The following is a 26444-nucleotide window of genomic DNA, read 5'->3' as shown; positions in this document are numbered from 1 at the left end:
TATGGTTTCCCTCCCTCTACTCCTCCTGCTTCCTCCCCTCCTCCCCTCCCATTCAAATCCATTCCTTTTCTATCTCTCTTTAGAAAACAAACAGGCTTCTAAGGGATAATAATAAAACCTAATAAAATACAGTAAGATAAAACAAAAACTATCACATTGGAGTTGGACATTGTTACTCTTTTTTTTTTAAAGTTAAAAATTCCTGACTCTTGAATTTATGACAGAAAGTAGCCTCTGATTCATCCTCCGTTGGAGACTGACAGTGGACCTTTTAGCATTGCATTCTTTTGTTGAAAATCTCATTTTTGTTCCATATCTCATCTTCGGCCAGTGGTGTTCCTTAGCTGCCATTGTAAAGCTGCATGTACTATTGCAAGTGCATTCTAAGCTGGCCAGGTCACTGTTACGACCATTGTCTTAGCTCACAGCATTGCAAGTCTGCTGTGTCCCCATAGGGAAGTAAACAGGACGGTGAGAGTCTGAGGAACATGAACAGTACTGGGACTATTTCATCTGAGAATACAGCAAAGACGGAGTAGTCACCTTTGTCTTATATCTGAGTGACAAGTATGTGAAAGGAGCTTACTTGGAGCCTGAGCACAAGTGACAGGACAAGTTGAGTCTCTTGTCATTGCCCACCACCCCCTCCAGGAAACACTTCTTTAAAAGGAAGGAGCTCACTTTCTAGCTGCAGAGTTAAATGAGAATGCCTTCTTGGTGGTCTCTGGGACAGTTTTTAAAGCCCTGGGGCTTTAAGGAATCCAATTTGGAAACTACTGATCAAGACCTTAACCACAAGACTTAAAAAAAAAATATTTTAAATGTTTATTTTTTACTATAATCATTCAATAGAAAAAATAAGCCATCAAAAGATTCTGAGTAGCAGAGTGGCATGGTTTGATTGTATTTTGAAAGTCATTGTGTTGACAGTACAGGCAACATCGGGTTCCTCAAAACCAAGTCTTTGGAGGCCACAGTACCATCGGTCCCCTTTCTTAGGGCATAGGCAAAACCAAAACCAAAATTGCTTAGACATTGAAACACTTCTGTTTAATCCACTTTTGGGTCTGTTTTGGGGAAAGGAGAGTCTGAATTCATTCTCAACCTTATTGCTGTGAGGATTGAGTGGATAACATTGGCCTTGGCGGAGATGGAGTGAGGGGAAGAGCCACAGGTTTGCTGGGAACAACCTTGCATTTCACCTCAGAACTTAACTGCTAATTCAGATACATCTCCACTAAGTGGTATAATAACAAGCAGCTGTAAACTTGGGAATGGAGCTTAAGACAGTTTGAGCCGAAGAAATGGCTTCAGGAGACCAAAATATAAATAAGACAGGCAAAGCCATAAGAGCCCAAGGAGCAGGGGAACCAGCTAGAAGACTTACAAGTCAGATGAAGGGAAAATGTCATCAGTCCCTCCAATTTCTCAACAGCCTAAAGTCTGCCATTATAATCAGAACAGACATAAACATAAAAGAACAGAAATGTTTAAAATATACTATCCTTGACACTGGTACTATTCTTAATAGAATTATGATAAAGATTCCATTAAAGTAATGAAGTGTTTTTTTATAGTCAAAAGTATTTGAGCTCTTTATGTATTTGTCTCATGTTTATTTGGCCTGGGTACTTATCCATTTCACTTCTATGAACTGACTGTGTTTTACTATATGGCTCACTAAAAGTAATTCCCCCTTTAATATTGCCATCTTTAAGTGTCAGGCTTACACTGTATCTGTTTGCTTAAGGAAATGCCACGTCACCGCAAGGACAAAGACCGTCTTTCATGGACTACTTTGATAAGCAGGGCTTCAAGAACAAGAGTCATGAAAACTGTAATCAGAGTGTGCGAGAGTCCTGCCCTGTGTCACAAAGGGTTTTTCCTGATGACTGGAGAGTCCCTCAAGATGGAGACTTTGACTTTGTAAGTACATTTTCCTTCTTTTTTCTAGACTTTCATCACATTGAGGGACATAATTCATAAATATGAACGATGTGTCTGTAAGTTATAGACTATATTAAGTACGACTATGACAGGGGCTATAATTGTAGCTTACTTACGGAACTATACTAACAGCAAAATTTGTAGACCCTCCAAAATACTATACATGGTAACCATTTCAGATATCAAAGCAAAACAAAACAAAAAACATGCAGAGTCAGATATACTGTGACACGGCACGCTAAATGACTAATGGGAGTGTTAACTCTGAGTGGTTTCCTCATTAAAACTGTGTCTAGGTAACATGGAGCTTCTGTCTAAGTAACATGGAGCTTCAGTATAAAACTGTACCATAGTGTGTGTTTTGTTTCATTTCCTTTATTTTTTCTACTTGGTTCATTATTATTTGTTTCTTTAAAGAATGCAAAGAATACATATAAATCATAATGCATTTGTTTAGAGAACTTGAAAACTTTTAAGTTCTCACGATGAATTCTTTGATGGAAAAAATGCAGTAAAATTTTTTTCAGCAACCTTTAAATACTTTTTTACTTTTGCAAAGTATTAAGGAATAGCAATTTTCCAAATAAAGTTATAATCATTTATAATTATATTTATTAGCAGACATGGTATTTATAAGCAAATAAAATGTAATAGAAACACATCTTAAATTTTTAAGTAGTATTAACCCATTTTTTAGATGTCATGATAAATAATTTGGGATTATAATTAATTTAAAGTAGTGACTTTTAAAATCACCTTTATTTTTGTGTATGTGTGTATTTGTCTGTATCTTATGTATATGTGTGGTGATATATTATTTATGATTTATAAAGCTTATCTGAAGATTAAGAAAGCAAAGCCAGCCTCAAGCTATAGAGATCAGGTGGTGGTAGACATCTTTAATCCCACCACTTGGGAGGTAGAGGTAGACAGATCTCTGTTAATTCAAGGTCACACTGACAGACACGAGAAAAAGCTCACACAAAGATGATCTCAGCACGAGGGTTCACATACCTTTAGTCTCAGGACTCATGAGAGGTATTTAATTCAAGAACAGGGTGTCAGAACTGACATTCATTCTCCAGCCACACTGAAGATAGGAAGGCATAGAGTCTCTAGCCATGTTGAGTAGAGCATAACAGTCTGAGTGAATCTCAGGAGCAGTGAAGTCGGGAGCAGCCTGAGGATCGCCCCCTTTAATCTGAGCTGAGGTAGAGGTAAGAGCTAGTGGCTGGCTATTTTACTTCTCTGATCTTCAGCTTGCAGCTTGAACCCCAGTATCTGTCTCTGGGTCTTTTATCTTTCTTGTGCTACATATGTGTGTATATGGGCTGTGTGTGTGTGCGTTTAGAAACTAGAAGCCAGAAGTTGGTTCTCACTTCCACCATGTGATTCCCAGGTACTTGGGCAGCTGGGTGTGTGTGTGGGGGGGGGTCATGTGTCTTTACCCACTGAGCCATTTTGCTGGCCTGAGATTATAAATATTTTTATGTTTCAATGCTTTTCTCCTAAATGTCTTCATTACTTGAGTTTTTTTCATAATGTAGCATTAAGAATTAAAATCTGTCCTCAGTAAATTTAGTAATAGTCACTAGTAGATGTTAGCATTGTGTTCCATGGGTGAGCATGAAAGCAATTGCAGTATCTGTTTACCATTTTTTTCAATATTGAAGAAATTAGAAAAACAAAATCTGTATTTCTTTTATTCTGGTAAGATTTCATTTTAATCCATCTACTTAAGAAATACATAAATTATTTAGAATGCTGACATTCTAACTGTAAATCATTCATGAACTTGATGAATAATGTAGAATATTTAGCATCAAAGATTTCTGTCTTGTTTCAGAGTAAATCTTAACCTCTTGGGTGGTTTAAAATGAGCATACAATGAGTGGTGGATAAAACACTACAGATAAGAAGTAGTGAGTGAGATGGATTAACTGTGCTTCAGTAGTCTTTGGAACCATCCTCCGACTTAATGGCTTTAAATGCTTTAAGATCACATTTATTTATTTTTTATGTTTGAGTGTTTGTATGGGCATGCATGTGCCACAGCACACATTTGGATATCAGAGGACAATCTATAATAGTCAGTTCGCTCTTTCTACAATATAAGTCCCACGGATTGAACATTTCACCAGGCCTGGCTTTAGATAAATATTTTATTTGCTAGTCATTTTGTGGAATAGCAGTGTGGCTGGATTCATTAAGTGGTTTATCTGTGGGTCTCACCTAGGGTTTCTCAAGTGGCTTCAGGAATTTATCATTGTGACCAAAGCAGCCAAATGGCCTCTGAATTTATCTGTTTAGATTTCTGGCAGATATGTTAGACATGGCTGCAATTCATGATTCCATCCAATACCCTTAGGCAGTCAGGAGGCAGGTTCTCTGTTTAATACCCTTTGATGGTTTGGACAGCAGTGGAAGTGGTTTTAGGTTTTTTTTTTTTTTTTTTTTAGGACAAGGTTTCTCTGTGTAGCTTTGGAGCATATCCTGGCACTCGCTCTGTAGACCAGGCTGGCCTTGACAGATGGTTCCAGAAAAGCTGGATATGCCCAAGAAGGGAATAAAGCCTGACACTTATGTTAACCCAAGTCCATGAAAGGTATAAATCTAGAAACTGGAGAAGCAGGAAGATTTCTGATGCTGGGTTCCTTCTTTTTTCTTTTGGATGTGACAGCAAAAGAACAAGCAATAGAACAATAAATAGGTAGACCAGACTACATCATCCCTAACGACATGTACACTAAAGGATGTTAGCTCTGCAGTCAAGAGTGACCCACAACACTAGGGAAATTCATATTACATATTTGCTGATGAGTTGATATCTGAAGTGTTTAATGAACAGCTAAACAGCTAAAGGACATAATTATCTAAAAATGAACAGAGGAGCTGTATAGCAATTTCTCCAATGAAGGTAATGTACTTATAAATACACCAAAAGGTGCTCAGTGTCACTAGTCATTAAAGAACTAAACATAAAGAAATAGTGAACTTTAGAACCCCTTTAACAACAGCAAAACTCTGGACACAGAAATTGATAGGTGTGTGGGCCTGTGTATGTGTGGTTATGTGTGAGTGCACGTGCTTTTGTGTGTGTGTGTGTGTGTGAGTGAGTGGGGGGGTGTGAGAGTGTGTGTGTATTCTCAGCCTTCTGGCTCAGACCGAGTGCAGAAAACAACCAAGTTTTGATGAGTTTTCAGTTAGGATATTATAAAGTAAATCAGTGAGAGATACTGGTAAATTTATTTTCTGTTCATATTTTTTCCAGCTGCTTTATTAAAATTCAAACCATGGACATTTACCTTTTCTAACTCTTATAGATCTCTGATCTTACATCTGCCCTGATGTTCATCTGGTTTATACACATTGTATTATTTTGAGTCATAGTAATAGAACTTTCTTATGATTATGTGTAGGATTGATTGATAGGAAAAGACAAGAAAGTAAGTTATAAGGTGTGGACTTGGAGTAAAATAGTAATTAAAGGTAACAAATAAAGCGACGTGCATCAGTGTAGGAGACATTAGGAAAGATGATTCAGCAGAAATGATTGGCCTGCTAGATTGATGAATGGTATTTTGGTGAGAGTAGAAAATGAAAAGATTCAAGAGGGGAGATGTGTCTTCAGCCATACAGAGACTTTAAGGATTATAAAACTAGACCCCATTTTTGCAGAATAATTTCTTCACTCACTTGCACAGACTTGGTAGCCTTGAAGAGGAGTGAGTGACCAGAACAGTCTGCCCACAGCAGCCTTCACCGCACCTGTCACCTGGAACCACTCCACCCTCTCAACACTTTGAGGAATAGAAAATATCTGTAGCAGCCGCAGAAGAGTACATAAGCGGGGCTAAAAAAAAAAAAAAGAAGGGCTGCCTAGAGATGAGTAAAGAACTAAGAACCACAGTGAGTTTGGAAGATGGCAAAGCGTGGCAAAAGCATAGGTGCACATTGTGTGTGATTGGGTACAGTAATTTGCTCACAGGGTAAGGGAGTAAACAGAAGGTGAGATAGGTTTCCACCTGATACCTGCTGTGTACCACAAGGGAAATCTGGTCATACTTGTTCTCTGTCTGTCTCATACAGAATGCTCAAGTGTGTGACTCATTTGCAGTGTGAAGTGTGTCCTCTCTATATGGTGTATTTCAAGGCTGCTTTCCAAAAGAGAACTGAATTATGTAGGTTCCTTTGTCTGCTTAATAGAAGTTGCTTTAAGCAAGCCAAGGTTGTTTTGTCCAGTTTTTCAAGATATGGAAGTTGTCTTTCTGCCTTTTCAAGAAATGAGAGAACACTTAACCATCTTGATTTTCAGAGTGAATCCCTGAAGGGTGGAGCTTGTTCTCAGAGGCACCTGCTGCCCAGATGTTCTAGGACTAGGATGCTTTTTTTAAATCTTAAAGTCTATTTGCAATGTGATTTGTGTATATTCTTTTAAGTTTTTAGTATTTGTCTTTTGGATTTTTTTGTGATCTATTTCATTATGTTCTTAGATGTAATAAGATAGCAACAGAATTTATGGCATGACCAATTGGAAAGTTATATAAAGATAGGAGATAAAATGTATTTGTACTAGTTAGCTCATTACTGTTCCTCGGTTAAAAGGGGGCAGGGGTTCTGTTTGGAGTGTGTTCATGAAGATGCCCAAAACATATACAAAAGGCAGGTCTGCTTATTCTAGCACCAGTCTGATGTTTGGGGTTTGTTCAAATTATTTCCAAAACATCCTTAGCATCCAGATTGTTTGAATAGAGTGCATGTAGATCTTGTTTTTCAAAAGTTACAGTATCATATTTATATAGACATGCTTTTGATAATGTAAAGACTTTGGAATACCAGCAAATATTTAGAAGCCATCTGTTAGTTCCAGTATTTTTAAAGGAAGAAAATGGGTTGAAAATTATTTACTAGTGTAAGAGGAATTAGTTAGTCAACTAGTTTTTTGTTTTAGCACAAACTGATTGTAAGTTAGCATTTCCTGATTACTGTGATTCTTATTTACTTGGTCTGTGTGGTTCTTTTGAGCTAAGGCCTCTAAGAACCCCTCCAGGGCAGCACTGCAGAACTAAAATCTGCAGTAATTATGGTAGAAAACAAGCAAACCCTCTCCTCCGACTGTGAACTGGCCTAGGCCTTCTGCAGTCCTACCTCTGATTCTCGGGTTTACAAGTCAGTTTGGTTACAGCAGTGGTTCTCAACCTGTGGGTCACAACCCCTTTGCCAAACCTCTGTCTCTAAAAAATGTTTACATTGAGATTCATAACAGTAGCAAAATTACAGTTATGAAGTAGCAACAAAGATAATTTTATGGTCGGGGTCACCACAACGAGGAACTATGTTAAAGATCACAGCATTAGGAAGATTGAGAACCACTGGGCTGAAGGAAAACCAAACAAATTAAGTCATTTCTGAAAAAACTCAGAAAATGGCAAACCCAGAAAAAGAATGAGCCCTGCAGCCACCCTGGGCCTTTGAGGCGTCTTCCTGTGTTTTTGCAGGGTCCTTCCCCTTTTTCAGTGTGTGAAAGGGTGGTTAAGAGACATTGGTGGACATTAAAAGCCCAAGAGAAGCCAGTAGCAGAGCCCGCCTCATAGAAAGCGTGAGGAGAAAACCAGAGCCAGCCTTGGGCAGGCTTTTAGTGCTTTCTCTGTTGAAGTGTAGATGCTTCTTCACGTTTTAAAGAGATTGTGGCTAAAAGCTGTTCTTACACTGGAAGGGCTGTTCTTTTCAGTTCTTCTGTGGACTGAGGAAGTCATCTTAATTGGGTATTTAAGCACATTGTCATCAATTAGCTTTGCATTAATTAAATAATCATTGCCAACTATTTCCAGATGTGTGCAAGAGTATTAACAGAATATGAAAAGATAGCTGTGGGTGCTTTAGATTTATTTATTTTATTTTTTATGGGGTACAGAAGAAATAAACTCATAAAATCTCCAAGGTTGGGCGGATGGCCTGGGTGAGTTTATGATTACAGGTGTACGTGTGGCATGAGCTCAGTGGACGTGGTACATCGTGCTTTCACTCCCCACTCGTTCCTTGGAGAGCCAACAGGAAATTAAAATTAATGAGAAGCCTGCACTTCAAAATCCTTGCAGAATTCTTGCCTATTCTTTGCCAGCTCACGAAACTGTGTTGGCAATCATGTCCAACAGATGGAGTGGTATGTGCAGAACTGTGTCATGTGATTGTCTAGCTCTGTAGGATCTGAGTAAAGTTTTGACTGGACACCTACAAGACATTTAAGGGAATCAGAGTCCACTCAAAGATAAGTGTTCATGTAGCACAGAAAATAATGAGAATAGTAGGCAGCAGAGCTAGAGGAGTTAAAGGTGAGATGCTTGGTTTCTGGGGTATAATTTAAACCATTTAGCCACCTAAGGGAAAGTTTCTGCTTTCTTAGTTCTACATGTGGTATTTAAAGCACAGTTTCTGAAATTTTTATTTGATAGTTGTGTCTAGGCAAAATCAACTGAAACATTAAGCTAATTCTGCATATTTAGGTAATTAATCCTTAAGTTAGAAGTCAATATGGCATCATTTCCTTTACAAATTAAAGTGAGCAGGCCTGTGCTTATTGGATTAATTAAGATAGAAGGCACAGGTGCAGTCTGTGGTTTCTTGTCACCATATTGGAATTTATTAAGATGTTTAAAGCATATGGTAAAAAGAAAAATGTCCCACCAAAAAAAGTTCTAGGAAACAAAGCCTTTCCTCACAGTAGCCTGTCCTTCTTGAGTGTAATTTACTTAGAAGATTGCGTTGGAGAAATTGGCTACTTCACATTAACAACAAATGCATTGTTCTCCAAACATATGTTTGGGTTAGTGTTTATGTCTGGAGCAGTCATCTTGCCTCTGAGGGCTTTCTGTTCAGAAACGTATTTTGAATATTTAGTCAGTAAGCATAAGGACTGCTAGAGTGAGTGCATCGAAAGATGTTAATCAACATCGAATTTTAGGATCAAAGGGCTAGACGATCTAATTCATCATCTTTTAATTTAAAACTGGTGTCCGCTAACATTTACCTCTTGAAATAAACCATGAGATTTAAACTAAGTTTTAGAATTGATTGAGGACACCAGGAGTATATCAATTTGTGTCTTGAGATGGAATTGTTTTTTTTTTTTTTTTTAACTTTTTGAGGTTATAATTACATCATTTGCTAGCTTCCTTTCTTCCCTCCACTTCTCCTACATACCCCCCACCTTGCTGTTTCTCAAATTCATGGCCTCTTTTTTTTTTTTTTTAATTGTTGTTACATATATACACATATATTACTAAATGTAGAAATACAACCTGTCCAGGCCATATAAAATTACTTGAATGTGTATGGGAATGGGGTAGTTTTTACTTGAATTGGAATAAACAAAAAATCATTTAAATGAAAACTTAGCATTATGCCTTCACAATTACTGCAGATCTGGAGAGTACACAGAGTTGAGTATCCAAGGCCTTTCTCTAACTGGCTTACTGCTGTGTAGCTTTTGGTTCTCTGGAGCCTGTCTGCTTACTGGCCTGGTTGAACTGGTACTGGCTTGTTCTTCCTTCACATTCTGATATTAGATTAGCTGACTTCCCCATGTTCTCTCTCCCACTCTGGAGAACTGTGAGTTCAAGGCCAGCCTGAGCTATGTAGGGAGTCTCATTTCTTTTAACAACATAAGTCTGAAGTCCAAGTGTCTTGGCTCAAACCCAAAGTCCCTGACTTCACAACTGTGAGAGACATTTTCGCAGCATAACCATAGACAGATAGATTTATGGCAGTTTCTGAGGGGTGACAGAGGGATAGTCTGTACTGTTGAGATGAGCATATTGAGGTGATATATTGATGACACTGATTTACTTCAGAGGTCACAGAAAGAGTCCTTCATTCTCTTTATGAATTAAATAGTAAACAGAGCTGCCTCTGAATGTTTCTCAGGGTTGAAGTGGTGCTCTTTGGGTTTGGATGGGGAGATTATTTGCCTCGATAAAATTTTCCAGCTATTGGGTCTTTTCTTAACAGTTCTTTAACAGTCCCAGGCTGCAGTTGCTATAAAAGCACCTTTTAGACAGTTGTAACTAACTAGGTATATACTTAAATCAACCCCTGATGCACATATATTTCAAAACATGAATTAGCATGAAACTTTCCAAGTCACTTTCAATTCAGGGTTACAATTTTAGAATCAATTTTTATAAGGGAAATAGACAAGTTAAGAAACACTTCTTTGGAGATACAAAGTATGTACTTTTTTAAAAAATGTCTCATTGTGGAATTCTTTATGGCACAAAGAAAAGTTGAATGAATGTGAATTATAAGTGCCATATGTGGCCTGTATTAGTATTTTTATTAGCATGAAGGTAAACAGTCACAGAAAACAGTTTCCAGAAGTAGATACTGACTTATCTTACATTCTGACTGTGGAAGAAGCTTAAGACTAAATTGTTGCTAACTGCCCTTGTTGGGATGACTGACATAGGCCACACTACTGCAGAGTCGACAACACTGACCTCAGAATCCAGCGGTCTCACTGACATGTTATTATTTTTAACTATATTATTCCATCACAGTCTGACTTTTCTGTCTGGCAGTGTCTGATCCATCCAATTGTGAATGGAGTAAGTACATGTCTGAGCCTGAGCCCATCAGTGCTTTTTTAAGGACAGGAGCTTATTTCAGTTAACTGTGTGTAGTTATACACACACACACACACACACACACACACACACACACACACACACACTAGACATATGATGAAGGAATAAAATATAAAACACATGAAATGCTTAAAAATGTATTTTTCAGTCATCAGTTTTCATTTCTAATGCTGAGTGGATACTTCTGGCTGGTTCTAGATTGAAGACTAAGGCTCACAACCAAGGCCAAAGTTATGCAAAAGCCCCTCCTCCCCTACCTGAGAGAAAGCCACCAATCAAATAGGGCAGTACTGCTGACCCCGAGTTTACCATGAGGTTTCGGAATAATTTCCAGCAGTCCCAAACCTGTGTAAGAGGGTAAGGTGAGTTGGGACTCTTGAGGTCCAGTGTTTCTCCTAACAGCTTCCTCATTCAAGTCAAGCTGGAAGCACCAAGATACATCATAGATAATACCCTTACTAGGAAGGACGACTGGCATCCTGCCTCCTAGGTGGAGCCTGCAAACCTGTCCTGGAATCACCAGTGTGATAACATTTCAGTTCCTATGTTCTGAAGATAAAGGCTTACTGGAAGAAGCTGGAAGAGCCGTAGAAACAGCAGACCCTCAGAGAGAATAGGGACTAATTCACATTTCCCTCGTACCCAGTCTATTTGAGCCCCTAGAATAGAATATCACTGCTTCCCATAGCTTACGTGAAGCAATACAGATGAAGGAAAAGATAAAGGTTTCTGCTTAGCACCCGTGCCTTGCCTGTGGAGGGCTGGGGATTTGAACTGATGCCACCAGAGGGAAAGAGCTGACCCTTCCTGAAGAAGGCTTTGCTTATAAAGGGAACCCAGTAAAACCAACAAAACCATGCTTCCCCATGCCACGGCATTGTGAGAAGTTCTCAGCAGAACCAGGCTGTGCCACAGTAGGACCTGCTGTCTTGAGACCGCCAGGCTTGGCAATGACCTCTGTTTGCTCCAGTGCTCCCTCGCCCCCTTATGAGCCAGAACTAGGACGGGAGCCAGCACATTAACTGACTTAGGCCTTGGTATTTTGTCCTGAGATTTAAACCAGGGATTTAAACCTGAGTTTAAACCAGAGAATTGAACCAGGGGAGGTTTGAGTCAGATTTGAGATTTAACATCTTTAAGTAGTTGGATTTTTACTTAACCAAAACACCCAAAAAGTTTTAGCATTTATCCAGATTTATAATGGACAGGATAAATTAACTGTTCTCCGGGTCTAGTGTTATGCTGTGAAAATACTGAATGTGACACCTATTATTTATACATTTATTCAGTTTTTAATTTGTGGCATCAAGAATTCTATAATGAGGCTTCTTAAAAAGTAGAACTTACTTTGTATTACCAAGGAATATTTCTTAACATGTCTATTTGCCTTAAAAACGTTGACTGTGAAAGTGTAACTCTGGACTGAAGGTGAATCCATAATGAGAAGCTCAGAAAATATTCGGCTAGTTACATGCTCTTCTCTCCATTTGTAGTTTATTACTCTGGGATTTCAAAAATGACCACATTGCTTATAACGAACTACAACTTTTAAAATAGGGTGCATATGGGATTTGTTCATTTCCATCTCTGCTTTATAACTAAAATAGTATAACTGGATCATGCATATCAATTTAGCTATTGACAAGTAAACACATATTCTCTAAGCCAACTGACTATTTCGTTAGTTGGCTTTATAATTTGGGAAGATCTTGGCCTGTGTTAGTATCTTAAGGAAACATGAAATAATGAAACTGGCTCCTTTGAGTAGAAGGGCTCTGTCCCTGAGGACTTCTGTCCAGATTTCATGTTTTGTGCAGATGGACAGACAGCATATTTCAGGGGAAAATAGGTGGGATCCACGTGCTGGTGTATTTCTGAAAGTCAGTTTTAAGAATTTATACTAAAACAGCAGAAATTTCACAAAGGCAGAGGAGCGAGCTCTCAAGAGGCATCAGTTCCTCCCTTCTCTGGGTTCTCTGTGGATGCTCTTAGCAATGCACTTAGGGCCTGGGGTGTAGGCCACACCATAGCATCCCTGTGGAGGAGGGCATTCTCAGATAGCTCAGTGAGACTATATTTGTCTTAGAATACAAATACATTTTATTTACTTTTTTTACATATTTACTAAGAAGGATCACAAATATACAATATATGCACTAAGAAGATTGCATACATAAAAAGTTGCATACACATTGAATTTTTAGGCATTGCATTCAAAATAGCTAAAACCCTCGTGTGAACAGACTGTTGTCTTACTAGATGTTATTCATATAACAGAAACTATTTTTCTTAATTAATTTATTTCCCAGAACAATAGGAACTGTTAATATGGTCAACACTGAGTTAGAATAAGTTACATTTTTCATATTTTCTTGAAATTACATGATGTAAGTGTAAAATAGTATTTCACATTCTACTTTTAGAAGTATTTTTCTAGAATAACATACAAACAACATTTTGAGGGTTTTTGTTTGTTTGTTTCCTTTTTCCAAAAGAATTTGCTTGGAAACTAGCCTTACCTTTTCTCTTGTCCTTCCTAACATACCATTTTATCTAGTTAATGTAGCTGTTGGTTTCTGATGTTTAACACATCTAGTTTGCTACCCAATCAAAATAGAAACAAATAGTATTTCCTCCACCCATTGCTGCTGGCCACTTCATTAAACAGAGTTACTCAGAAGGATTTTTGATTTGTTACATTTACCTTCTGTTCTTGAGCATTTTCTTGTTTTTCAGTTGTAATAAACCTAAGTTGTTGGGGTTTTTTTTAATGTATTAATAGTTCAAAATAATATTACTTTGTATTCATTGAGAATAGCTGTGAATAAGATATAGCTAAATATATAGTTAAGATCTATTTAGTCTTAAAATGCTCTGATGTTACAGAGGCTAAAGAAAGAAGAGATGCCTGTGGCTGGAGTAGGAGAATGGGACTGTTGGACCTGGTGAAATGTAACTGTTTGCAAAACTGATTAAGAAGCTAGAGGAAGAAAAACTGCGTGGATAGCTTGTGTCTTGTCTACATCTTGTGACGTAGACAAAAATAGGACATGGGCAGTAATTGCACTTGGCTGTTAAATGGTGCTTAGTAGTGACTTAAAGTGGATCCATGCCCTCCCTAGTAATAATACTTTCTTTATTACAAGTAGTTACATACTGGAATAATAAGTAGGAAAAGCCTTTTTTTTTTTTTTGTTTTGTTTTGTCAGGTTTTATTGTGATTCCTGTTTGTGAGTAACCTGGACACCAGTATCAACAGAATTCATTTCAAAGCACTGCTTTGAAGTAAATTCTTTCTAACTTTTCTTCTCAGTTTATCCTGTTAGCATTTATTAAAAGGTCTGATCCTGAACCCTGTTTGTAATTGTCACAGTATTGAAAAGTAAAATAAAATTGATGAACTTAGAAAAATCTTAACTGACTAGAAAGTTGCCAATTAACTTTTATATATGCATCGTTCCAAGAAGTGAAAGTCATTTAGTCCTGTAATTCTGCAAATTCCCTTTCAGCATCTATTAAATCTCTAGCAGGTAAGAGCTAAAATAATTTTCAGATTTAGAAGTCTGTAGGAGACAAGCAGGGAAAAGATGGGCACTGATTGGACAAACTTGGCCACCATTTTGGAAAGCCTTTTCATTCCCATACGCCAGCTTTCCTGCTGTTCTGTACTCATGTGTGTGAGAAGTGCCTACGAGTCTTTGCATTGGAATTTCCTGCCTTTGTTCTGTGTGTTAGAAGCAATCAAGACCACACGGTTAAAATATTTATTTGAACGTATTTTAGAATATGTATATGCCAATCATTTTGTTTACTTCTTTTCTGTCAAATTGTCAAAAACTTATTTTAGACTACTTTCCCATAGTTATTTTTTTCCTTTTTTTTTTTTTTTTTTTTTTTTTTTTTTTTTGATAAATGAATCTGTCATAAAACCAACCACAGCTGTTTGTAAACATTTTTAACAGCTTTATTGATCAGTGTTCTGCCTTCTCTAGTGCAGCCACTTATACTATACAATCAAGCCTGGGTTTCATACGTGCACAGTTGTACAGCTAACCCCACAATTAGAGTATTTGGGTGGGATTATATGCAGGGTTGTGCTGTGTTCTTGTGTTTGCACATGAATCCATATGCATCTGGAACCCAGAGATCCGCATGAGGTGTGGACTCTTGGGTACCGCCCACCCTGGGACCAGGCTCACGGGTTCTGCTATGCAGCTGCCCAGCCAGTCACAGGGATCCCCTCTGTCTCTGCTTCCATACCGCTGGTGTCACAAATCCACGCCACCATGCCAGGCTTTCTGTGTGGTTTAGAGAATTAAATGTTTACATGGGCAGCACTTTCCAATTAAGCTATTTTCCTAGCTCTCGGTTTTAGAATATTTTATTCTTATCCCCAAAAGAAACTCTGCATCCATTGAACAGTAACTTCGTGTTTCTTTTAAAAAACAACTTTATCTCCTTCTACTTTGGGTCCTGGGGAACCTGGTTTGTATATCAACCATCTTGCCTGTTCTAGGTATACATTCTTTTTAAATTTAAAACACCATGTATTTACTTGTCCTTTTGTAGTGGTGTGTTATGTGTGGGGATGCCCACAAAATGGTGTACATGCTGAGGTCAGAGAACAACTTGTGAGAATCAATTTGCCTCTATTATCACGTGGGTTCCAGGGATTGGACTCTGCTGGTCAGGCTTGGCAGACAGCACTGTGTCTACTGGGCCATCTCATCAGCTCCCTGGAATACATTTCTGAACCATACACTGTTAATCTTGCTGCTTCTCTGTATGTGATGGGTATGTGTGGAGTGTGCGCACATATGCAATTGCCCAAACATGTACCTTGGAGACCTGAGAAGGATGCTAAGTACCCTGCTGTGTAACTCTCTCTGTATAACAGGCAGAGTCTATTACTGAACTCAGAAATGGGCTGGCAGCCAGCAAGCTTCAGTAGTCCTTCTGTTTCTGCACCCCATAACACAGGAGTCACACACACACACACACACACACTCACACACACACACACTCACACACACACACACTCTCTCTCTCTCTGACATATACACACTCTCTCTCACTCACACACACACACTCTCTCTCTGACATATACACTCTCTCTCTCACACACACACATACACACATATACACACACATAGCCTTGGATGTGGATGCCACAGATTTAGAGTCAGGTCATACTCTTGTGCATAAGCATTTTTTTTCCGGCCTTGCTGGTTTAGATTGTATATAGAATGAATTGTATCTTATGTGTCCTTCTGTAATTTCATGCTTGAAGAGGCTTCTGAAAACAACCACACTTGTAATATAGGTAGCTACCTTGATATGGGGGGGTCAGGGTGATTAAGTTATTAAGTTCATTTAATGGTAGCTTAATGACTTGTAGAACTTGATATATTCATTGTAAATTATATATGTGATTGCAGGGATTCGAGAATAGCCAAAAAATGGCTAATATAGACCAGACCCTGTTTTAGGTACTGTTAGAAGCAGGAGGTAAAATGAGGCCAATTGGGACTGGAGGCCCCTGTCTGGCCATGACTGTAACTCCCCTACGGCATAGGCATGCAGCCAGGTACATTGTACATGCTGATTCCTGATAAAACCCCAGGGAATGTGCTGTTCTGTCCTGCTCAGAGGAGCAGAGGCCAAGGCAGTCTTTGGCAGAATCCTCTTTGATTAGCCCCCATCTTTGGTCTAATTTGCATATACAGTGATCCAGTCAGAGTTACTTTTTCATTTAATGCATTAAAAAATCCCTAGACATGGCTTCTTTGTCAGCAGTACATTTTGGGCTCCCCCTCAGCCTCTGAGAACTTCACCTTTCACTTAATAAAATATCCCTTCCTTTGTTCCCTGTTGGCTGTCAATAAACCTCATTTATCATGGTCACAAGACAAGAACCCCAAGGAACAGAAAATCTGTGACAAATCAGTAAACAAACCAGACTAAAGTCTCAACTGGGCTGAGGAAGGCAGTGGGTGGTGCTCACTGGATGGGAAAGGATCAAGAGTTCAGATTTTAACTGTGACATATACAGTCTAAGGAAATAATAAAGATGATAAACTAATAAGTGAGAGCATGTGATGAGATGTTAAATACTGTTGAAGAAAAAAAAACCCAAGAAAGAAAACAGCCAGTGTTTAGGGAGAAGGGATTGCAGAGCGATAGAATGGAGAGCAGCTTCTCCGAGAAAGTGACACTTGACTACAGGACTTGTAGGAGGTACAGAATCAAGCAGAGTGACCTTAGGGGCACATGGGAAGAGGGAGGACACCCATTGCAAAGACTGAGTTGGAAGCTTCTATGATGTGTTCAGAGAACAGCTAAGCAATGCATTTCTTTGTGGTTGCTGAATGGATGAAAGCCAAATCGTAAGAGGGCAAAACTCAGACCACAGGGTGGAGAAATGTTTGTCTGGACAAGAAGTAGACTCTTGAAAAGAAGCTGCTGGCACAGAGAAATGACCTGGTCTGTAACAGACAGTAAGTTTACGCTGGCCACATTTGAGAGTGTGTCTGGTGAAGTGCAGGGAAAGCAGTTGTTCAGGCAACAGCAGTGCAGGTGGTAAGAATCAGCCTGCTTTCTCCTGATTTCAAAGATACAAGGCAATTAGATTGTGTGATCATTTAATGTGAAAATTAAAATACTAGGAGACTCAAGACAGCTCCAGAGTGGTGAATGGAACTTGTTGGATGGGAAAAGATCAGTTCAGGTTTTAAGTGTGAGCACGAAGTCCATTTGGGTCAGTCCTGATGACAGACCTCTTTCATCCCAGCACTTGGGAAGCAGAGGTGGGAGGGCCATAAGTTCCACCCACTCTGCACCACACAGCAGATTTCAGGCCAACCTGACTTATATAACAAGACCCTGTCTCAAAAGTCAAAACAAAGCAAAGCAGGTGTGTGGGAGAGAGAATTCAGGAGAGGAGTCTAGGCTATAATTTTATCATTAGTAGGTTGATATTTAGGAGACCAAATGAATCTTCGAAGGATTCTCTGAAGTAATGAGTATTTGTAAAGTAGGTGAAGGTCTATATCAGTTTCCAACAGCTGCTATAACAAATTACCACACGGTTAGTGTATTGAAACATGAGAAGCTGACTGTCTTATAGTTCATCCCCCCCCCCCTACTCCCAATACAGTGGTAGAACAGGCATGGCGTAACAGTGAAGGCACCTGTCGTGGGTGCTTGGAATGGAACCCAGGTCCTCCAGAAGAGCAATGGGTGCTCTTAACTGCTGAGCCATCTCTCCCGCCTCATCCTTTGCCCATTTTTAAATTGGGTTTAAATTTTCATTGGAGTTAAATTTTCCTTTTTCTTTTGGTTTGTGCTTTTGGTGCCAAAGGTAAGAGACTGTTGCCTTCTACAAGATCACAGACTTTTATAGTCATGCTCTCTGTCTGCTGTTACTTTATTTAGGTGTCTGACCTGTTTTGTACATGATACAAAGTCAGTATCCAACTTCATTCTTTTGCATACTGAACTATTTATTGAAAAGACTAGTCCTTCTCCACTGAAATCAACTGATCATGCCCAGGTTTTTTCAGATTTGTCCCAATGGCCTGTACTATCTTGGTTATTGTAACTATAGAATAGAAAGTTTTAAAATATGTATATATTTTAATATATATATATATAAGTATATATATATATGTGCATGTGTGTGTGTGTTCTAATTTTGTTCTTTAAAAATATTGTTTTGCCAGGTTTTCTTTAAATCTTTTTAAACTTTTTTGGTTACCATAGTATTTGCCATTTTAACAATTTGCACATCACATGTATAGTTCAGTAGTATTACATTTATATGTATTCATATCTCTAGAATTCTTTCCTCTTACAAATCTGAAACCTTATGCCCATTGAACAGCCCCCCTCCCTCGATCCAGCACTGGTAGCTGCCATTCTGCCCCAGTGTCTCTGAGTTTCCCTTAGATACCTCGTGTATGTGTGAACGTGCAGGATTTTCCTTTCCGTGTCTGTCCTGTTGATTTTGTAGATTAGTTTGGGGAATATTGACATCTTTCAATCTTGAATTTGTGTTGTTTTCCTATGCGTTTTGTTTTTCTTTGTTTTTTTTTTCAGTAATGTTTTCTAATTTCTAGTTTAAAGAGTAGAAGTTTAAACTTATTCCTAAATGTTGTATTGCTTTTGATACTATTAATAGTTATTTTTCTCAGTTTTGCTCATTGCCACTGTGTAGAAACATAGTTTTGTATCTCAAACTCTGAAACTCTTAGAACTCATTTGTTGGTTTCAATGCTGCTGGTCACTTTCTTAGGATTCTCTATATGTAAGATCCTGTAACCTGCTTCTGGAGATAGTTTCTTATAGCATTATATTTGCATACAGTAACTCAGCATGTGTGCATTGAGGCCTTTGCTCCATGTTGGGATGTGCAGTCAAAGACAGATTCTTCAGCCAGTACTAACAGCTCAGCATTGGAAACTGTTTGAGAGATACATGTGATGCTACATTACCACAGAGATGGGATGCTAAGGGAAGTCCCACATAGGAGCTTACATACAGACCTAGACCATTTTGTCAACTAAGTAGCCATGGTTAGGATAATTTGACATTTCAAGGTCAAACTGACCTTGGGTATTTAAAAATTATCCTGTAGTATGAACTTCATCTTTAAGATTTTTAAAGTCTATCAAAATTTAAGGAGATTTGTATTAATAGTGAAACAACATGTTGAATTTTTAAAGTATATGCAGATGTTTGATTATGTAGTAAATCTGTTGCTATAAAAGCGTATGATCACATTTGGAAAATTGCTGTTGCATGTCTTGGCAGTTTGTTAAGAACTGAAAACTTTTAAAACTAACTGGTGTTTTGATAGATTAAGTTCAAGGCCACCTTTTGTTTAAATGATGTTTTGTTTTCTGTAATTAGACCATGCTAGGTGAATTAAGTATGTAATTAAAAACAGAAGGTCTGGCTAATTCTGAATAAATGAGTACAAAATACAAGGTCATTATCCATCTCTAGTGGGGTTCCAGATGAACAGTGCACATGGAACTATTTATAAAACATTTTGCATGGTCAGGGTTCCTTGAGGTTCCTGTCCATGGCTTTTAAATTCAAGTATTCACAGACTTGCAAAAAAAAAAATATATATATATATATATATACCTGTAGTGCTCATCTGAAGGAAAAGCAAAAGATTAGAATCTAATCTTCTATCGCAAAAAAAAAAAGGTAAAACGTTTCCCTCCTGCTTCAAACTGGATGCTTAACGTGTTCCTTGGCATTGTGGTTCCGCAGTGAAGAGCTCACTCAGTGGTCTGGAGAATTCAGACTCTCTGCTGTCTTCATTTCCTAGAGCCAGAGCTGTGCAGCCACAGCCCCCTGGTGTACTGTGCTCTTCCGTGCTTAGTCACAGTGGGTGCTATGAGATAGATGTCTCTTCTGAGGAGTATTTTATTTGAAGCACTGTTTATTCTTACATTCTAATGTATAGAAAACTTTAAAAACAAAACAAAAAAATGAAAAAAAAAAAAAAACCGCGTCTAAGTTGCTTGATTTAAAATCTGTACCTGGGAGACCAGGCTGGAACTTCCCTTAGAAACCCCATCACAATTTGGCTGCTGATGCACCCATTTTTTCCTGCCTGCTTCTGAGTTATGCTTGCTGTGTGTTTAGCATCACTGCCCTACTGCTGTCTGCCTGGCGTTTGCCAGCCTTCTAGACACCATTTGAGGTTAGTTTTCCCGGTGTCCCCTGTCCCTAGGAAGAGGTAGATCTCCCAGTAATTGCTTGTTCTCTTTTCAGGCTTTCACTGTACACTTCAGGAGTCTTTTCTAACTGTCCCCACACTTAAAACACCTCCAGAATAGAAAGCATGATGCTTCATTCAGCACTCTTGCCTAGCACCAAGATGGTTTCTGACAGCTGATAGTTGACCAAACAGCATTTGCTCCATCAAGAACTTGTTGGTTAAATATAACACATCTTTTCATTTATATAGCATTTAAGTCAAAAGCAATGCAATATGGTAAAACAAATACTGTGTATTGTAGTAGGCAATAGTAAAACAATAATAAGTGATGTCTTATTCTGTAATCTCATCTTAAACTTATTTAGGAGACCATTTTTTCTGGGCATATGTTTCATAGACTTTTTGAATATGGAAAATATTTGATGGCTGCCAATCTAGGATACAGCATTTAACTTTCCAGTTTGAGCCAGTTATAGGTGCTGATACAGCCAATTACAATGCAATGAAGAGTCATCAGAACTCTGTAAGCAATGACAAACACTTACCTGGTGATGTGATCTTGTTAGAGAAGTTGGCATTTAGACAGAGTCCTAAGAATGAGTACTAATACACAGATGGGCACGTGGGGAGATGGTGCTGAGTATGCACAGAGCTAAGCTTGGAAAGCATGGACTTGAATTGGACATGGTGGAAAGCAGGGTGGAGAATAGGTAGGTACATTACTGCCATATGAAGAAATCGGGAGTTTAGATGTAGACACTTGATTGTAGACTTACAGTGAGATGCTCATCTCAACAAGCTTGGTGACAAGGAGTTGGGAGTAGAAATAGAGAAGTCTTGGGAGAGTCTGTTGCAGTATTACACAGTTCATGTAGATGTGAATGAAGGCCGTGGAACTGGTAGGAGGGGCAGTTCAGAGAGAATGTGCCATTCCCATGATCATATCTGAGAATTAAGGACCAGGAAAGAGTCTCATGTGATCCCCAGGTGTTTTTATTGAATAACTTGGGGAGCAGGAAAGGAGGAGTTCTGAGTCATCCCTGTAAAGGAATGGTGACTTCTTCAAGTGGAACACAATGAATCAGCTCTAGCTATACAAATCCTGTCAGATATTCAGAGAGCTACTCCCTAGACTACCCTGAGTTGACCTCTACGGAGCTACCCATCTGAGCTAGAGATCGGGAATCAAGTCATGAATGTAGAGGAGGGGTAGAAAAATGGAGACAGGTCCCTGGAAGGCAACAACAGAGGAAGATATGTGGTGGTTTAAATGTTGAGGGGGAGAATATTCAAGAAAGAGGAAGCAGATGTATAAAAAAGTTTTAGCAAGATTCAATCACATGAGACCATGAAATGGGCATTGTCTGACTTTTGGGAAGTAGAATCTGTGAATGGAGGAGATGGGACAGAGAACATGGGTAGAAAGTTGTCTATGAAAATGGCCACTGTTGGCCAGAGGACTTAGAGATACTGATGGATGCAGCCATGGGTGTTTGGATGCTGCTATAACTCTTTTAGCAAATTCACATCAGAGCTGATATTGTGGGTCTCTCTAAGTTCATTCCTCCTCCTCCCAAAAAAGTAAAATGCTATTTTTAGGATCACTTGCATATTCAGATTTCATTTTTGGGTTTCTGTTCGACACCTCATGTAGATTTTCTTTGGTCTTCAACTTCATAGAATCAAATACTCCTCTGACAAATTTCTAATAGGGTAAGAAAGTATCACTTTAAAGTTTTCTCAAATGAAGTTTTTATTGTGTTTAGCTTATTTTATGGATGTGTCTGCACATAGGCACTTGCCCCATTGCATGTGTGGAGGTCAGAGGACAACTTGCAGGAGTCATTTCTCTTCTTACACGACTGTCCCACATACCCAGTACTGGCCATCGGACTCTGTCAAGCTTGATGGCAGGTGTCCTTTTAACTGCTGTTCCATCTTCTCAGTCAAGAAGAAATCGCTTTTTTAAACCCTCAAATCCACTTTGTTCAGAAAGAGTCTTCCAAAGTGGCTGCTGCGACTCACTCGGTGTCTCTCCTCACTCGTTGCCTTTTGGTGTGTTTTGTTCACTCTTTTCTGCCACACTCACACAGTCTTCTGGGTTCCCAGTATTGGGGATCTTAGGAACACCCATTTTCACTGTTTGACAATGATGTGTTGCATTGAACTTTCTGGAGAAGCTTTACGAAAATTGACTAGTAACAAATGAATAATGTTGTGATTTCACCAAATTTAGGACTTGCTGAGTTTTTTGTTTTGTTTGGTTTGGTTTTTCAAGACAGGGTTTCTCTGTATTGCTTTGGAGGCTGTCCTGGAACTTGCTTTGTAGACCAGGCTGGCCTCGAACTCACAGAGATTCGTCTTCCTATACCTCCCAAGTGCTGGGATTAAAGGTGTGTGCCACCATCACAGGCCCATAATTTATATTTCTCCCATAAGCAGTTTCACTTTGAATTTTTTTCTTCTGAAGGCATGCATTTGAATGCTACCTTTTGTTTTGTTCAAGTGTCTAAATAGCAGTGAGTTGATGGTTTCATCTGAAAGATGAGTAAGAGCAAAGGATTTGTAGCAGGATTTCATTTGTAGCTTTTCATTGCTTTATCCATTGTGTTGCCATTTTCCCATTCAGATAGCATTGGCCTCTTGGCCAGTAGGTGTTTGACCTATAACTTATATGCTCTGCTATATTAGCTGTATTTCCTAGTTGAGTTCCCTAAAATTGCTCTTGTAAATGCTAAAGAATTAGAAATTAAAAAAACCATTTTATACTTACTATTATTAATGATAACTCTAACTCTGATGGAAAAAAACAGATTTGTTTTCATTTATTAATGAGCATGCTAAAGGGTCCAACATAGTACAAGTTACAAAATATTTTTTTTATTTTATTTTGGTAAAAATGAAGAGAGCATTGTGTGCATGCTGTTGTTTTTGCACGGGTAAGGAGAGGTGCGGAGGGACAGCTTGACAGTTATCGATGATGCTTCCTCATGTAGACTGGTAGGGGTGTACAACTTTTATTTGATATAGATTGCTAGTATTCTCTTTTATACCTGAAAAATATAAACAAAAGAGAAGTAAATAAATGAGATTTTGCTCCCTATTTGATTTACTCTCTGAGTGAGTAGTTTCCAGACCTGCCTGTGTGCTTGCTGTAAGAGGACAGTGCCGTGCAGGCCTTGCTTTGACACCATCCGACACCGTCCACAGCAGCGATAAAGGTGAAAAGCAGGTGGGTCTTAACCTCTTGGGTGGGCAGGCTCACCTAACGGGCTCACCTGGAACACCTCCAGAGTCCCACCCGGAACAGGAAGTCTGTGGTGTGTGAAAGGGCGCAGTGACTCCACAGGCTTGAGAACTGAGTAGCGATGACTCTGCTTTCAGGAGCTGACAGTTATTTGGGGCCAAGGATGGCACCAGTTGTCTTAAAGATGACCAGATACATCGCAGTTGTGTAATGTGTTAAAGAGGAAAGTGCCTCCCCCAACTAAAGCAGGGTGTATCGGTATTTCTGTTACTTAATATCATTTAGCAAAATAAGAAAATGAAGTATAAACATTGCAGAGGAGAGGAGAAATACTAACATTATTTGAAATTGAAAATATTGTCTAGTTACAAAAACTGAAGTAATATCCACTGATATTTATGGGTGTTGTGACAAGTATAACAATAAAAGGGTCCGTTATAAAAATAATAAAACATTTGTCCAAGTAACAGCACAGACCTTACCATGGCACAGGCGTGGGTAAAGATCCACCATAGCACCATAACCACCCTAAGCTCTACAACTAACTGTAGCAGAGGACCGACTGTAGGACTCAGCTAAGCGACATGAGCAGCAAATACAGGAACATCCCATATTTGGGTGATTAGTGAGCTGGCCTGAATATTTTAGATGTTATGCATCCTACCCCACTCCTTGCATCCCATCATTTAATACAACTAAAATAAAGTTTGCCTCTGTTTCTTTTTTTTTTTTTTTTTTTTTTTTTTTTTTTTCCTCTCCTATTCTGACACCGTATTTCTGATGTTTATTTGAGGGCAATAGGCCAAACAATATGGAAAACAAAGAAGTAATGTGAGTTATTTGAATACACGGGTATTAGAGAACATTTTTTAAGGTTGCAGTCATCAAAACTAGGTCATGAAGCAGAAGAGTTGGAAGTGAAAACTTTTAAGTGTTAGAAAAAAGATACTCAGTAACGTCTCTCCATGGATGTGTGTTGGCCTGGCGTGGGTATAATGAGCTAAATGTGTAGGGAAGTAGATGTCCATGTACATGAAAACTTAATGACATTTAAAAACTATATAAAATATGTGTGCATTTGTATGTAGTCTTGCTATGAAGAAAGCATTTTACTATATAGTATTAAAAGCAGCAATTGCCTTTTGAAAGAATCTGATCAGGCTGTGTAAAGATTGTATGTTTTCAACCTGACAAAGTCAATTGAAAGACAGATTGTGGAGATGTTCATATCCTTAATATATTTATAACATGGTATCTACCCCCTTAATATTATAAGAGTTATACCAATTAGTGATAAAGTTGTTTCTAATATTGGGTAGAAAGATAAGAGAGCACATGTATCCATGTAAACTTTCTCAATAGTTTGGATGTATTATCCTAGGTTTGAGAATGTTTTCTTGTCTTTTTACTCCTAAGAATGTAATCTTTAAAAAAAAATAGATATTTACAAAAATCATTTAAGGACATTTTTAACAGCATTCTGTAACAGAAATTAAAAAGGTAAACTGCTCTAGAGACCAATTCCTTCCAGCTTGCTACTTCCATTACCCAGGATACCGCTCTCATTTCCATGGTCAAGGGTGGTAGCACCCACTTCCAGGCAGCAGGTTGAAGGGAGGGATAGATGGAGGCATGCATCAGCATATTTTAAAACAAGAAGCTGCCATATATGTTGGCCAGATGCTGGTCTCTTAGATACATCTTGCTGCAAGAACAACCACATCAAATTGTCCTTATTCTCAACAACTACATACCCAGCTGCAGTGTTTCTGTGGGTGAAGGCACAGGGTGGTGTAGCTAGCGCCATGTGTCATACTGATTTTGCATTCATTTCCCAATTCTCAGTTCTGTCTTTGTTTCTACCAGTCATCCTCTAGGTAAATCATTGACTGCTCTCCCTGCCTCTGAAGCCACATATCTGTTGTTAGTGCCAGCCACTGCACTCCCTGTCAATATGCCATTCTTTGACACATGATGTATTTTTCCTACCCAAATATGGAGAATTAGTTGCAGTGCCTAGCAGATGAGGTTATTGTGACAAAGCATTACCAGCTGGCTCGTAGCATTTGGAAGTAGCAAAAAATCTAGCCCTCAGTCTTCTAGTCTTCCTTCCCACCCCTACCCCAGTAACTAAGAAATCATCATTTTGTGCTATACTGTTTGGGGTAATGTGGGAGTATGGAGGGGATTTCTGTCATTTAATACATTTAAGACATTCTACAAGTTATAAAACTATCTGAGTCGCACCTTCCAGTATATTTCCTTCTAGTTAAAGAAAAACAGATTTGTGCCTTATATATAGAAAATTATTTTCAGTATTGTATCTCAATAAAATGATTGTGGCTTTGCCAGCATAGGTCATTTGGTAAAACTGCTTCCCTGCCATGCATAGACTGTCTAATAAAACCATACAACTTTAGTTAGTGTCCCTGTTTCACAACTGTCACTTGTTGGCTGATCTGTGCCAGAGAGGGAGAAGAGTCCGGAGAGAGGCAGACAGCCACTGCTGGCTTTTTCAGATTTGCAACTTTAGTCTGTTAGATCCAGTGGCAGCTTATGGCATAGAGAGACTTTGGTGCCCTGGTCGTTACACCAAAAGGTCTTCTAGTACTCAGGCACAGTGCTTAGCCGTGGCACTGAGTTGAAGGCATGGAGGTCCAGAACAGCCCCAGTCTCTAACTGGAAACAGACTATGTAAGTTCAGTTAATTCTTTTGGAGAAAAAAAATGGAGTGGAATGGGACACCTCTTGACTTAAGCACTGTGCCTTAGACAGCAACCTGAGATTGGAAGCCGAAGTACTAAGACATCCTGGGTTACCATCTAAAGATAACTGTTCAGATTTCATCTCTGCCTGTGAAGTGTTATTTCAC

At 38.8% G+C, this 26444-nt stretch overlaps 1 protein-coding gene across 3 annotated transcripts in view; it reads left to right on the top strand.

The window, feature by feature from the left end:
* The window catches only part of Stk3 (serine/threonine kinase 3), a 181495-nt gene that overhangs the window by 128059 nt on the left and 26992 nt on the right, over window positions 1-26444 (top strand). For all 3 annotated transcript variants that reach the window (XM_051202615.1, XM_051202616.1, XM_051202617.1), the window contains one exon: window positions 1751-1926. In XM_051202615.1, coding sequence (XP_051058572.1) covers window positions 1751-1926 — 176 coding nt within the window. The remainder of the gene's footprint in view (window positions 1-1750; window positions 1927-26444) is intronic.

This window comes from Phodopus roborovskii, unplaced genomic scaffold (genome assembly GCF_943737965.1).
Source record: "Phodopus roborovskii unplaced genomic scaffold, PHOROB, whole genome shotgun sequence".
Lineage (NCBI taxonomy): Eukaryota > Metazoa > Chordata > Mammalia > Rodentia > Cricetidae > Phodopus > Phodopus roborovskii.
The sequence above is the reverse complement of the archived record's forward strand: the minus strand, read 5'-3'. Positions and strand labels throughout refer to the sequence as shown.